Below are 14,377 nucleotides of genomic sequence, written 5' to 3'. Positions count from 1 at the left end.
ACTAGTGCATCGAAAGTACTTGAGTGTTGACATAGTTTGCCTGTTAAACGGGCGAAGAGCTTCTGTCGACTATCATGAAACTTTGAACAGGTTCAAATTCGATCGAATTAGAGCGCGTGAGAGCTGGCGGACCTTCTCGTCGACTCTCGCTCTGGTTTGGATCGAGTGCAATTCCCTTCTCCGTAGCAGTGATTAAATTTCTCCATTTTCGCTAATAGGAGCACTAGTAGCACGACTCAGGGTGGTGGATGTTGGGAGCCTCTATGCAGGAGAGCGTCGAGAGGATGCGACGTCATTCCCACAGCCCCCTCCCTCTAAACATCGATAAACTCAAGTAAACAAACAAATAAACAAAAAAAAAAGCAAGTTTACAAACAACCGAACATTGAAACAACCAAGCAAGCCTTTCAACAGTTCTTGGAATGACCATTTATTCATTCACGCTTTCATAGAAGAACTTTTTATACAAACTTAAGACGGAGTCACTTGAATATTCACACACTCTCATTCATTTATTTACAGTTTGCTCCGTGTCTAGTATTACAAAACATCTCATTTCTGACATTGAAATTGAAAATGGTTTCAGACCTATTAAAATAAATATACAGCGGAATACAAATACTGATTATATAGAATAAATAAACCTAAATTTCGAGCATCACGTTCATCAAACATTTCGCTCCAAAGCTCGTCAATATCACACTCTTTTCAAGTAGCCTTGTCAGACTCAAGGCTAGCCTCTAAGAATCACTTCTTTATATTGTTTAACCAAAAAACTAAGAAGCTTTTTATATTGTTAAGCCACAAAACGTGCATATCCTCTGTATATATATTGTTTTAGTACGGCGAACTTTACGTGCTCACTTTATTGTAAAAAAGTGTGTGCTAAGAAAATGAAAAGTTTAACTTTTTTGAAAGAAGGGAGAAGTTTCTATCATTAACGAGAGGTACTGTGTTATATACATATAACAGTTGAACGTTTAAACGTGATGCGAGTTGACGAGCAAACTTTGTGTTTCGTTAGACATTTTAGTTGATTTGAAATGCAAGTGCCAACATACTTAAACATAACAAGTACTTGGTGCTTAGAACTCTTCAAACTGACGTAACTATGGGTTGCAAGCTCAAGAGTTTTATGTCATTTGTTAAAATAAATAATATCTTAATGTTGACATCATGTTCCATAGTTAGAAAGATTAACACTAAGTAAAGAAAAACCGTAGTACCATATCTAAGTTATTATTTCCATATTAGTTCAACACTACATTCACTTTGATATCTCTAAAAGCAATTCCCAGACGTAAAAACCATGCTTTGGAGACATCATTACCACGTTTTCTAAGCATGACGTTGTTTAGCGTCACTAGCGCTCACACTTATTAGCTCTTATATTGAAAATAATTGTTTATATTCTAATATCAAACGGATCATCGATGGATGAGGACGAGGGAGGGTTGGGGAGAGGAGGCGTGTCTTCCAGCTCAAAGCATGTCAGTGTTTGATAGGCATTCGGACCGCCCATATCTTTAGGGACTTTCTTTAGCCTCTCGTGACGTAATCTGCAGTGACAAGAAAAAAAAGGTTAGAAAACGATGAATTATATTGTGACATGAACCGCTCTAATAATTATTCTGGGGATAATACAATTCGCAATCAAGATGTCTTTCTCGAAATAATTATTTTGTTCCTTATCCCCACGTGTCTACTCGGAGTTGTTTACAGACAGCAGCAACGACAAGAACAAACTAGAACAACAGGTCAAAGTTGCGTTTTGCCCCTATTTCAGAAGGAGCCCTGGGCGTTCTTGGTACAAAAATATTCGCATAAAATGTCAGCTGAGGGAAAAAAAAACCCACAGGTTTTCTACCAGGATTCAGTGCAGAGACAAAAGGGCTGATAATGTGATTGGTAAATATTAACATTCATCAACCAAGAGACTTATCCAAGCTACCCAGTTACAAATCTTATCAACTTTGTGGGTTAAACAATATAATTATTTCGTCCCGCATAGTCTCAGTTTATTTTTTTTTTTGTAAAAACAAATGTGTTTATAATTTTTGACCTTTTTCCACATCCCTCTCTCCATGGCGACTTTTTCAACTCATCAGCAATAACATGTTCGTCGATCCTGAAAAAAAATTGAAAGCCACATGAAAACCAACGTTTTTGATATAATCAAATTGTATATGATAGAAAACAAAAAACATATACGGAAAAGACACTACCATAACCTTTTCCATGCAACAGTGCATGCTACTAACACCCATTCAGTTCCAGGCCGACAGTAATTCTCGAACGCGTTACGAAATACAACTAGAAAGCACATGTGTATACAACTGAATTCAGTTTTCAGTTTGCTAGACCTGTAGTTTCTCAGCACTAAATACTACACTCGATCCCCCCTTTTGTTTCTAGCTCATTAAACGCGAAAACTCTTAGTACGCAGCACGTAGTCTTACTAGCTCCTGTCGCCTAATCTTGGTTACAGCCATTTACAAAGTTTACTCACACAAGTGGGTCCTTTGCTTGAAAACTTGACACATATGGGATAGGTGAGGATTCCAACTGCATTGAATAAAACAGAGACAAATATATCACTCGATGGGTATTCCCTGATAAAGATCTGTTGCCTTTAGCAAGCAACAGACGGACACATGTAACAAAATGCGCCATGCTGACTGACGCAAAAGAAAATAAATATGACATAATTCAACCTTTTAGGTTGCGAAGTTGTATTAATAAACTATCTATCATCTATCTATCTATCTATCGAAAGCGACAGCCTATAAACAACGTGTCTTCGACCAGTCAAGCGTGACCTTTCCTTGTTTTGAATGTCCCAGTGCATGGCTTGCTATCCAGTATGGCGGATTTGTACAATATGACAGTTTGTTTCAAAAGGCCCAGTGACACAATGATAAATCTGCCTGCCAAACAAACCGAAACTCTTCTCGATTCTTTCAATACCCGATTCCCTCTAAAGCGCGCGCCTGCAGGGAATCACGGTAGTTGTATTCATCAAACCATGCGCGAGACGCGCGAGACTCAGCAGCGTGTATCGCTGCTTCGCATCGCTGCTGAGTCACGCGCATGGTTTGATGAATACAACTACCGTGATTCCCTGCAGGCGCGCGCTATAGAAGGAATCGGTTATTAAAAGAATTTATTTCACGACATTTAAAGAAATTTTTGTGATGTACAAAATGACATCAAAATTGAAGGAAACCTCAAAGAATAGTTTTCAAAGATAGAAAAACGCCTAAGAAGAACTAATAAACAGAAAATAAACAAGGATGGTTCAGATGGTTAAGACTGACGAAGATTAAGACGGATTTTGTAAGATACACCGTCCGTCACACACTGGGCTCCTTAAAGCAGGTTTAAACAAGAGTAAATCAGTGCGCACGAGAGGTACGTGTAGCACTTGAACTAAACCACAATTTTGAACTGTCTCGATTTTCGTTTTCGTTTGAATCGTTGTATGATATTTATGCCACGGTTACGTTACTCATTTTTTCAATTTTTACTCTTCACTCATTTTTCCATTTACTTACCTCATCCGTTTCATTTGTGTCATCTGGCGTTGTTTCATCATCGACGTCTTTCTTGGGCAGGTCCGGCAGTGTATGTGGATCCACCAACACATCATAAGGAGCCATGGGGTGTTGGTAAGATACAGGGTTTGTAATGTCCCAGATCTTTGGCTGGCCAAGAGTACCTTCAGAGAAGTGAGAATTTGAAAGATTCAGTCACTGAGATGTTATCAATGATGTCATTGGTACAATTAACATATTTGGGTTAGAGTAGGAAGCGCGGGAGCCTGGTGGTTAGTGCGTTGCGCTCTAGTCCAGTTCCTGAACTCTCTTCCACGCGCCCTTTATAGCGGTTGAACCCAGGCGCGGAAGAGAGAGTCCAGGATAAAGGCCCGGCCAAACGCACGCAACATTTCAACGCAACATATCCCAACATTGTTGGGTCATGTTGTGAGATGTTGCGAAGCAGCTGGTCAAACGCACGCAACATTTCAACGCAACATATCGCAACATTGTTGTGCACAACATGTTGCACTCGTTTGGCCATATGTCGCGGTATGTTAGATCGCGCAAATCGAACTAGTGCGCATGCTCCAGCGCAACAATGTTGCACAAACATGGCCAAACGAGTACAACATCATGCAACATCCAAAATTGTTGCGAGATGTTGGGTGAAAAATTTGACCATTTTCAAACTTGGCCCAACATCATCCAACATGTTGCAACAGGGTGGCCAAATGATCGCAACATCTGAACGCAACAATGTTGCGATATGTTGCGTTGAAATGTTGCGATCGTTTGGCCGGGCCTTAACTTTCATGCGCATGCTCAGAACGAACCAATCAGAAACGAGGAGTGTGGCGTCACTTGGACTGGACTAGTTGCGCTCTGGATCGAGCGGTCTGTTTCGAACGCTTACGGAGGACATTGTGTCACAGAAAACCTCACTGATAAGTGAGGAAGAAAAAAAAAATGTAAACGGTTTACATTTTTTGTCCACCAGTTTTGACGATCACTTATTTCCACGAAACATAAGCATTAAAAACACTATAAGACAAGAGAAATTGAACCCTTCGATCAACTTTTAATCCTGGTTTAGTGTAGCCTGCGAGCAGGCTCTCTATTCGGGGGCAACGTGAATCTCCTTCTTCGAGAGCGCCGAAGGCGCGATCCCGCGAGTGCCGAAGGAGATTCACGTTGCCCCCGAATAGAGAGCCTGCTCGCAGGCTAGGTTTAGTGTTAATCGGCTTTCGAACAACCCAGCCCATGAGTATATTTTTTAATGGGTACTCGCGAATTGTTAGGCAACCTCACATAATTCTGTAAAACTACTTTTTCGCATGGTGTAAAAACAACAAATAACCTAAACAAAATTCTATTTTACTCATTTTACTATGCTACGAAATAACAGCTCTTCTTAGTAAAAAAAGTCAGAGTTTAGAGCGTTGTAGAATTTAGTAAGAAACTAAAATAGACGTACCAACAAAATGTCCCTCCATTGTCCACAGTCTGACAGTACAGTCTAAAGATGCTGTCAGTAGGATTTCACAATCCCATATTTCTACTGGTTCAATGCTGAAAAACGCAGAGTAAGAAAATTTCTTAAGTCGAGCTGGAATTTTTGCTTTTTAAAAATATATATATTTTCTGTTTTACACGTCTAACAACAATAGTCTCAAGAGAGTGTCCAGAAGCATGGATTAAATTCATTGAAACACCCTTCAATCTCGCTCCCTTGTAATTTTGTGATGAGTTTTAAACAATCAAGAGGCTCGGCGGGGAATGGGAAGATGGGTGAGGGAGATACTACCCAGCCGTCCCATGCAAGGTTTATGTTCAGAATTGTATAATCTTTCAGCGTAGAAGGAAGAACGGTTTTCTCACCTTGTGATACTTTGCACATGAGCACGCCAGAAAAACAAACCTAACAAACAGAAAAAAAGATGTTGCAATGACCAACAACTTAAAATTGGGTCGCTTGTGTTGTATTGCTACTTAAAAAACTATAGACATGCTCTTGAGAGAACAAGGTACTTGATCATAAAAACAGAACAAACCCAGCGGACGAACGAAACCAAACTAGGATATGCTAATTACGATGAGGGAATATTAATGTTTAAACACGAATTATACTTGACTCTACATTTCAGGGAGGTCTCATCCAAAGTTAAGGTACCTGCCCCGGCAAATTTGGTGCATTTTTGACAATACTAAAGAAAGGGATATTTTCACTCAAGCATAACTATTGTCATATGTTTGACAAACAGGAGAGGCGTCTAAAAACTAGAAAATCATACGTGTGGACTGACATTGGACTACAAAACAACCTTCGATAAAAAAACAAAACAAAAAAATTGTAAATATCTGGCTTCTCACGTTCTGGAGGTTCAGTGGTTTTTGTCTTCATGCAGTAATCTCCTACATCCCAGACGGAAATAAAACCTGAAGGAAAAATGTTACACGAAAACACGTAAGTGCCATAACTCCTCAATAACTCCTCAATAGCTTTACTGCTGGGCAATCTCACGTTTGCGTTAAATAGAGTCAACTGAATGTCGCGCTATATTTAAACGTGTAACGTACTGCTAGTGTGATTTATAATTCTATTTTAGCTATTTAGAATGCTGATTTTCATGGAGCTGAAAGGCGTTGCATTACATGTGGAAACTGAACAACAACAAAAGAAACAATAAAAATAATATCAACAACAACAACATCAACAAACACAAAGAGAGACAACAACAAAAATAACAAACCTGCTGAATCAGCGGTGACTAGTCTGGTATCCTTAGCAACGGACGCCATGGTTGTTACACCATTCCTGGACTGTAACGAAAATAACAAAAATATAAAATAAGAAAAGTTTCACCGAGCGATGGTTGCTTTCGAATTATTGCTTTAAGACAACGAAAATAAAATAAAGGAACAAATAAACTCAATACCGGACAGAATGTAGCATACAAAGTTCCACCAGTGTATATATTCCAGAAATGAACCAGGCCTGCAAAACAATGGTAAGGTTTAGCACGCGTTTATACATCCTTATTACACTATCTACAAGTTGGTCCTTTTGGTTCTGTAGGACGAAGCGCTACACACAACACGCCAGAGTATGAATGAATGAAGCAGAAATACTACATAAAGTACCTTGTGGTCCGCTGGCCACCAGAGTTGCAGAATCTTTCTTCATGGCTCTTGCTTTCAAGAATAAAATCTTACTTATGGCATTTCCACCATCCACTAGATGAAAAAGAGGAACAGAAACCTTTTAATTGTAAGAAAATGTAAGGAATTATTTCAGGGGTAGGAATTAACGAAAGCCAAGATCGGAAAGGAATTTGAGCTGTTTTCGACAAACTAAAATGGTTTGGCTCGGTTATTGGCCAGTTGTATTTTTATTTCATTTTAATCGATACAAATCATGTGTACTTACAGTCTCGTGAAGAAAGACTCTCTCCGTTCTCTCTGGAGACACAAGGTGAAAATATGTGACAGAATATGTGCCCTGAAATCTGATTCCAGATGATAATCTATAAAGAAACAGATAATATGTAGTTATCATTTAGTTTAATACAAAATAATAGCAAAACGTTTGGAATACCAGCCACCCAAATGCTTGTAATGTCATAAAAATACGAGTTATTGACAAATTCGGCTAACGTGTTTACATCGTTGTTGCCACCCAATTCAGACCATGTGAATTGTGCAATTTGTCACACGTAACTGAGCGCATGGGAGTATGAACGAACAGAACAATTGTAACCTCCCAAAGGAATCATCACATGATCTGAATTGGGTGGCAACAACGATGTAAACACGTTAGCCGAATTGGTCTATTGACTAGTTGGTCTTGCGATACCAAAAGTGTGTGAGTTTATAGCAATACCATAACAATATCTTTTAGCTCACGTCGGGAGTTGTTCTTTTCTTATTAGGGCCATAGGAAAAACAAAAACAAAACAACTAGAAACTGTTTTTGTACCTCTCCATCATAACTTGACGTTGCCAGAAGGTTTGGTGGACTAACTGCTATCGACAAAATGTCCTCCTTGTGTCCGTTGACCTAGATAAAACAAGAAACATTCACAATAATAATAAACATTTTATAAAGTCAGCTCTGTCAAGGTGACCAGATATTGGACAAAGAACTCAGAAGTCCGAGAGATAAGTATCGTTTTGGACAAATCGTTGAGAACGGAACAGAAAAGTTGCCGATTGTAACTGTCGAGTAAGAAGAACTAAAGCAGTGCCTTTCTTCTAATCTTACCAGATCGTCTTTCCAGTAAGCATATGGGTGTTGAACGTGGTGGAAATCTTCATTATCATCCTAGAAGAACAAACATTAACAACGCCATTAACACACGCGCCCAATGTCGATTGTCAGCCAATCAGATTTGAGCGGATTTAAACTGGAACTGGCCAAAGCCCGTGTCCTTGGTGTCAACTGGGCTCTGGGGACGAAATCAAGAAAGTTACTTACTGAGAATAAGTTTATTCTTCTGTCCCAGCCTACAGAGATGATATATCTGAAATTACAAAGAAAATAAAACTTCTCAGTTCTTATTTCTGTACTAGTGACCTTTGAGACACATGGATGGGTAATAAACGTTTCCCAGAGATGTATTTTAAATGCTAGCGGCGTAGGTATTGAGGTGTTATTTAACCAAATTCCCTATTTAAGTATAAGAAGGCGACTCTATGTACAAAGCATCTTACCTGTTTTTATTTAAGACTAGATACGTTAAATCTGCAACTTCGTCAATGTCGCTCTCTGAAAATCAACGGAAAGAATGGCGTTTAGAATTGATGTTGTTGAGTAAAACCTGCTTCTCGGATACAACGCTTTAGTTACGTAAAAGCTCGTAAACATGTATGTTCACGTAACTATTTCTGTGTACTGTATATGCTCACATGATCAGTCTAGCAGTTTTTATGTTTAGCAGTTCAGTACAAGTCTTACTTTTTTCGAGTGTTCTCAAACAGTGTCCATTGTTGTAGTTCCATATTCTAAGCCGGCCATCTCTTCCGCCTGTGATTAACCTGTAAAGATAAGCCAACATTAGTAAGACTACTTCACAATGAAAAGATTGCACTCCTAGATGTTTGAACAGTACATCTATTGGCAGAAAAGGTGATGTAACTAGCAGGTGAGAAAAAATCCCATAGAAAAAGGTTAGCCCTGAGGAATAATGATCAAATATGATATATAAATAACTGAACAATAATATTATCAAACAGAAACTGAGGTTTGTCCTCACCTTCTCTCTGTGGAGTCAAAGCTCATACACGTGACGGCGTGATCTCCGTGAGCTTGTGAAAATTCAAACACTGCACGTCCCGTCTCCAAATCCCACACTTTTATCACCTACAAACAGTAAATGCAGGCAAGTCTTTTAAGGGGCTTGGTCACAGTTTTTTTTAGCCGATAAGAAAAGATACGCGTTCTCAGTACTGAGCCAAGTGGTTAGGCTGTGGAACAATCATTTAGATTGCAGCTTTGTGCAAGAATCACCAAAAAGAGGGCGGCCTAGTTTTTAAAGTTGAGAATGCACGTACTTAGGGGAGCGGGATGGCGCAGGGGGGCGCTCGCCTCCCCCTGTGGCCCGGGTTCGTTCCGGCCTGGTGCCTTGTGGGTTGAGTTTGTTGTTGGTTCTCGCCTTGCTCCGGGGTTTTCTCCGGTTCTCCGGTTTTCCTCCCCCAAACCAACATTCCTTCCATTCGACCTGGACAGGGACCCGCATGACCAGCTAGCGCTGAGTGGCTTCCTCTCTAAATATAGCAATTTATTTATTTATTTAACGACTTTGTTACTTTTAATGGATTTTCCGGCAAAGAAAGTGATGTGAAAAAGATAATGATGTGCCAGAGAATGTTTTGTGTTTTAACTTACCGAGTTTTCCGAGGCAGTGACGACATGTTTGAAGCTTTTGTTGTACTTGACACACATTACTGGCTCCTTGTGAGTTGTTATCATATCTCTTGATGAACTCCTGAAACACAAATATCATAAATCTACCAATCAGATTCGAGATCAACATAGACATTGAAAAGGTTGCAACTGGTCACCAAACAACGTACGCGATTTTAAATTAATTGGTCATTATTATTAGACTAGCTGCTCTTTCGTACAAAAGTACTCCTGCTGAGCTTAGTGTAGTAAACCATCGTGTACAGTCAACTATCTCTTCACGGACATTATAAGACATACACCTGGTCTTGGTCCAGTCCCTGCTTTTACTGTATCTGAACTCTCTACAAGACGGACACCTCCGTAAGACGGACACCTGGTGATGGCTCGTGCCGTTTTTCAGTCATTTTACTCCCTATAATACAGACACCTCTCTTAAGGTGGATTTCCACTGACGCGTAAAGTTTTACGTACGTTAACGTGCGTGAAAAAATTTAGAGACGATGTATGAACGACTTGCGTACACGTTTACGCAAGTCGTTCATACATTGTCTATAATTTTTTCCCGCACCTAAAAAATTACGCGTCAGTGGAAATCTCACCATTAGACGGACATTTGGAGCCGGACGGACGGTGTTCGTCTTACAGAGAATTGACTGAATTCTAAATAAAACCGTATCCTGCTGAGTGTTCCACATTCACTTGCAAGTAAAACCATCGTCCTAACTGCAAATTTAAGTATGCTCACTTGCGTACAAACTCTAGTTTTCATAACAGAATAGCATACTGCTTGTTAAAGTTGGGCATAAGACAGTCTCCCTCACCTGTTTTTAAGTGGCAGAAGAGCTATTTGTTCCGATGTAGCAACAGCAAGGCCTCTACTGGAGGAGTTGTAATGAATGGCTGTCAATGAACAAAAAAAACTATCATTAAAAAATCCCTTAGTAAGTGGTTAACAGCCTCTTTGCCGTTTTGGGTCGTTAGACAAACCGAGCCACAACAAATTGGGAGACACAATGCGTTGCGACCCAAGTACTTACACTGTACAGCTTAGGAGCAAAACTCCTACATTTCCCAGAGTTGTAAGTTTTTGCATATATAAGGTGGTGAAAAGGAAAAATAAATCCTCAATAAGGGCATATATTGTCTTGATTTTATCAATAAACAATCGTTTTTTGTTGTGTAACAAAATGGGCATCTCCATTACATCAAAAATTTCATAATGGCGGCGCACGGAAAATTCCCAACCCGGAACGACTGATATTTGTTCCCGTTTTTTCTTAGCACTGAAATAGGTTTCCTGTATTTTCAATTTCCTCTCTGTTGATTTCATTGCATTTCCATCAATTCCAGAGCAATTCTATCCAAAACTCTTTTTTTCAGTGCCAGCAGTACTCACCCGCCAGGTCTCCTCTGATCTTATGCGCCTTGGGGCGGACAGTCAGTAGGCACGTGTGATCATGAAGGTCCCACACCTGTTTAAATACAGAGAATGTGTTAACATTTTTAAGGTAATCCTCCTACCAATAAAATAGTGCAAAACTGTACTTGGAGTGAATTTAGAATTTTTTTCTTTTCTTTTGCATGATTGCTCAACAACATTAAGCTTCAACACTTTAGACCTGAATTCCCCAGTAACACAAACACAACACAATTAGAAAGACTGATTGAAAAGACAACAGCTGTGAGCTATAAAGCGATCGACGCGTTCAACTTTGCCTGACATAGATACATGTAAAAATGAACTACACCATAAAACAGGTTTTGATCGGCAAGCCGTTGATTGGTCAACAATATAGATATATATAATAAATTATAGAGAAACGCAACAACATTTTTAAAGCCTTAACTGGCAAGCCACTACCAAACACTCAAACCAAATTTGACAGAATCCTTTCCTATCTGCCCCTGTAGCTTTTTGGATATTCGGTTTTTTGTGAATGCCATACCTTGACCGTTTTGTCTGTAGATACACTGAATATTCTGTCGTCCTCGGGACAAATAAATAAATGAAATATTGGTGCTGTATGTCCTCTCAAGAGACCTGTTGGTTTACTGCAGAAAGAAATAAAGAATAAACATCTTGCATGACACTTTACAACAAACACGCAGTGGTTCAGACAACCCAGGCTTATAACACTTTAAGACATATTTCCGCAAATAAAAGTTCTTCAATGCAATATTTTCAGCCATGAATATAAGAAATATCTAATGGAATGTTACGTTACTATTAAACAATCAGAGGTGATACGAAATACAGTGTACAACTAATCTCGGAACGGTTTCCATAAGTAGCGAAAACGAAGGTTTTTGCCACGATAAACACAAAAATAAAGACAACTTGAATACCTATTTTCAATGAGAAGAAAACATTATTGTACATGCATAATTTCTTCGCTGCCGACTTCCACACTCTGAAACCGTTGCTGAATTTGCGTTGCAGTGATTTTTGCTCTTTACACCGCATGGCATATGGTGTCCTTTGCAGGGCTGCAGCTAGCCTGTGTGCAGACGTCTCCTACTTTCATCTTACAGCAATGAGCAAAGGACTACGTCCGTGCGCAGGCTAGGCGGCAACTTATGGGATTAAAATCGTTGAGTATTTATTGGTACAAGTGAGCAAAATGACATTAAATGCTATACTGTAAGTGCCGAACTAAAATTATCTTAACTACATACCTTGGGACGTAAGGGTTCCACATTCTTACAAGTCTATCCATTCCTATTTGGGAAAAAGTAATTTTTAGTGATCTACAGTAAGTTCATAAGACTTTTGTTTTTAGATCTCATTAAGTTATAAGACTTCAGATCTGCAGGTGAAGAGTTTAAAGCTTGGCCAGTGACGTGCTTTTAAGCAAGAACGGAGTTAAAGAAATATCAATAATTTTACCTCCGGTCACAATGATATTTTTTTCTTTGCAGAAGTCAAAAGTCTTGACTCCTTTGTACACTTTGAACACTGTCTGGTCACTGTCCATTCGCCGCCTTGGTTGCATATCACGGATAGTGGAATTTTGTACTTTTTTTGTAGCACCAGTGGGATCTCGTAACTGGGATTCTACATGAGTGCTGCCCATTGTTTGACCTGAGAGCAAAAACAAAATTAAATCATGGGCATCTTAGACAAACCAATACTAAAATGACAACAGTCGTTATAGTTTCTGTTATATGATGATGGTAAAGAGTATTTTCGTAACATATGATCGGCCCGTTTAATTTCTTGTAAAAAGTGAAATGGCTTTTTTTGTCATGAATCGTGATTTCCATAGTAGCGTGCACCGTGATTTTCCAAAACGTTCTCTTTTATTTTCCGTGAAGCGTGAAATGCCAATACTATCTTTTTCTTGAATTGTGAAAGGGCCGTTTTAATGTCTGTAAAATTTGATCTATACGCCCTCCCCCTCCCTCCCCCCTTTACCACCCTCGTATATTTTTTCCAGCTAAATACCTTAGCCTATAAAGGAAAAGTGGCCTTTATGGTTCAAACCTCATAAGTCAGGTACCAAGCTATGGATTTTAACCCTTACAGTCAACTCTCGCCTTGCGGACACCTCGCTATTGCGTACACTCGCTATTATGGACAAAATCCAGATCCCCGGCGAAAGAGGTTTGACTGAAAATGACTCCCGCTATTACGGACTCTTGCTATGATGGACACTAAACGATGCCCCGAGCGTGTCCGCTATAACGAGAGTTGACTGTAGTAGGTACAACAATCATTCCCTCCACTTTAATATGGGAATTCCCCCTCCCCCATGTGTGTAACAGCACTGTCAAGCAGGCATGTGATGAAACTAGAGAAAGTTGTCAGCTTGGGGATATTCTCTTGCAGTGAACTTCAAGAGGAATAACTGCAAGTTAACTTACCAATGACCAAAGCAGTGTCTGGGTGATTGGAACAAGAAATGACCGCTCTCAAAGAGTCGTAATACTTCAGCTGAGAGACCCAATCTTCATGGACCTTCCACCTACAAAAAGGAGTAAAAAAGTTTTAAGCTTGAGGTTGATTCTACACAGATTCATCTTATCACTAATGTAAGAAAACCAGAAATATTTTGCTTTTTCATGGCTTAATTTCACTGCAATTTTGAGAAACAAAATATTTTTTAATTCTTATTTTCAACACATTACTGCTGGCAGAAGTCTTTACTCTCCACTGTCAACTAAAAGAATATTTTAATTGACCACTCCCTGAATGGGCCTTTTCAAGGCCAATGCAAAAAAACACTGAAGCAAATAATTGTAAATGAACATGGTATGATTAGAAATGGCAAAAACGGGCTTATCAGGTCTTAAAAGGCATTGAGTAGTCTAGTTATGTAGTTATGTCCAGTCTGGTAGGGTATGGTACGGTATGCAATAAAAATAATACTTTATTTATTATAGTCCATGTTTTCAACTAGAACAACTCCATTTTGTACAACAAACAGTGACAACAACTACCATTAAGTCTCTACCTGATACAGGTGAATCTCGCATTATCAGAATTTACAACACTGCAAAAGACAGAATTCAAAAATTACATGATTGTTTGCGTGCATAAATTGCATGGATTGTTTTCATTGCCTTGTGATCCTCACGTCAAACAGACCAGTTGGTAATAGACTTCTGTCAAACAAATTTAACACGTTTTTGTATTCTGAAAAACAGGATCTAGTGAACAAAATTATGTGAGGACTGTCAGCAAAGACAGCCAAATGTTACTACAAGCCGGCCTACAGTGAATACCGTAAAGACTCGTGTATAAGCCACACTCGTAGATAAGCCGCACCCCCAACTTTGAGGCTTGATTTTGAGAAAAAAAATAAAAACTTAAAAAGCGCTGAGGTCAAGAAGTAGTTGTTTGTCAGTGATAAGCTTGGCCATTAAAAGCTAATGCTGTGTATTGGCTGCAAGGTGAATACATTAATCAACTCTTTTACAAGCATCTCTCCAA

The 14,377-nt window shown here is 39.2% G+C and overlaps 1 protein-coding gene across 1 annotated transcript in view; it reads right to left on the bottom strand.

Annotated features, from left to right (window-relative positions):
* Positions 1-414: 414 nt before the first annotated feature.
* LOC144653697 (cilia- and flagella-associated protein 337-like) overlaps positions 415-14,377 on the bottom strand; it is a 28,216-nt gene continuing 14,253 nt past the window's right edge. The window contains exons 14-38 of the mRNA XM_078513756.1: positions 13,899-13,937; positions 13,309-13,409; positions 12,332-12,526; positions 12,121-12,163; positions 11,391-11,496; positions 10,841-10,916; positions 10,266-10,344; positions 9,424-9,523; positions 8,792-8,898; positions 8,494-8,573; positions 8,250-8,304; positions 8,014-8,059; positions 7,801-7,860; positions 7,516-7,596; positions 6,967-7,063; positions 6,681-6,773; positions 6,476-6,534; positions 6,290-6,359; positions 5,910-5,975; positions 5,418-5,457; positions 5,014-5,108; positions 3,555-3,718; positions 2,510-2,565; positions 2,063-2,128; positions 415-1,559 (exon numbers count right to left, since the gene is read on the bottom strand). Of these exons, the coding sequence (XP_078369882.1) occupies positions 1,406-1,559; positions 2,063-2,128; positions 2,510-2,565; positions 3,555-3,718; positions 5,014-5,108; positions 5,418-5,457; positions 5,910-5,975; positions 6,290-6,359; positions 6,476-6,534; positions 6,681-6,773; positions 6,967-7,063; positions 7,516-7,596; positions 7,801-7,860; positions 8,014-8,059; positions 8,250-8,304; positions 8,494-8,573; positions 8,792-8,898; positions 9,424-9,523; positions 10,266-10,344; positions 10,841-10,916; positions 11,391-11,496; positions 12,121-12,163; positions 12,332-12,526; positions 13,309-13,409; positions 13,899-13,937 (2,128 nt within the window). The 3' untranslated portion in view covers positions 415-1,405. The remainder of the gene's footprint in view (positions 1,560-2,062; positions 2,129-2,509; positions 2,566-3,554; positions 3,719-5,013; positions 5,109-5,417; positions 5,458-5,909; positions 5,976-6,289; positions 6,360-6,475; positions 6,535-6,680; positions 6,774-6,966; positions 7,064-7,515; positions 7,597-7,800; positions 7,861-8,013; positions 8,060-8,249; positions 8,305-8,493; positions 8,574-8,791; positions 8,899-9,423; positions 9,524-10,265; positions 10,345-10,840; positions 10,917-11,390; positions 11,497-12,120; positions 12,164-12,331; positions 12,527-13,308; positions 13,410-13,898; positions 13,938-14,377) is intronic.

The sequence above is a fragment of the Oculina patagonica genome, chromosome 5, assembly GCF_052425735.1.
Source record: "Oculina patagonica isolate OP01 chromosome 5, crgOcupat, whole genome shotgun sequence".
Classification (NCBI taxonomy): domain Eukaryota; kingdom Metazoa; phylum Cnidaria; class Anthozoa; order Scleractinia; family Oculinidae; genus Oculina; species Oculina patagonica.
This window is presented reverse-complemented; position numbering and strand designations above follow the sequence as displayed.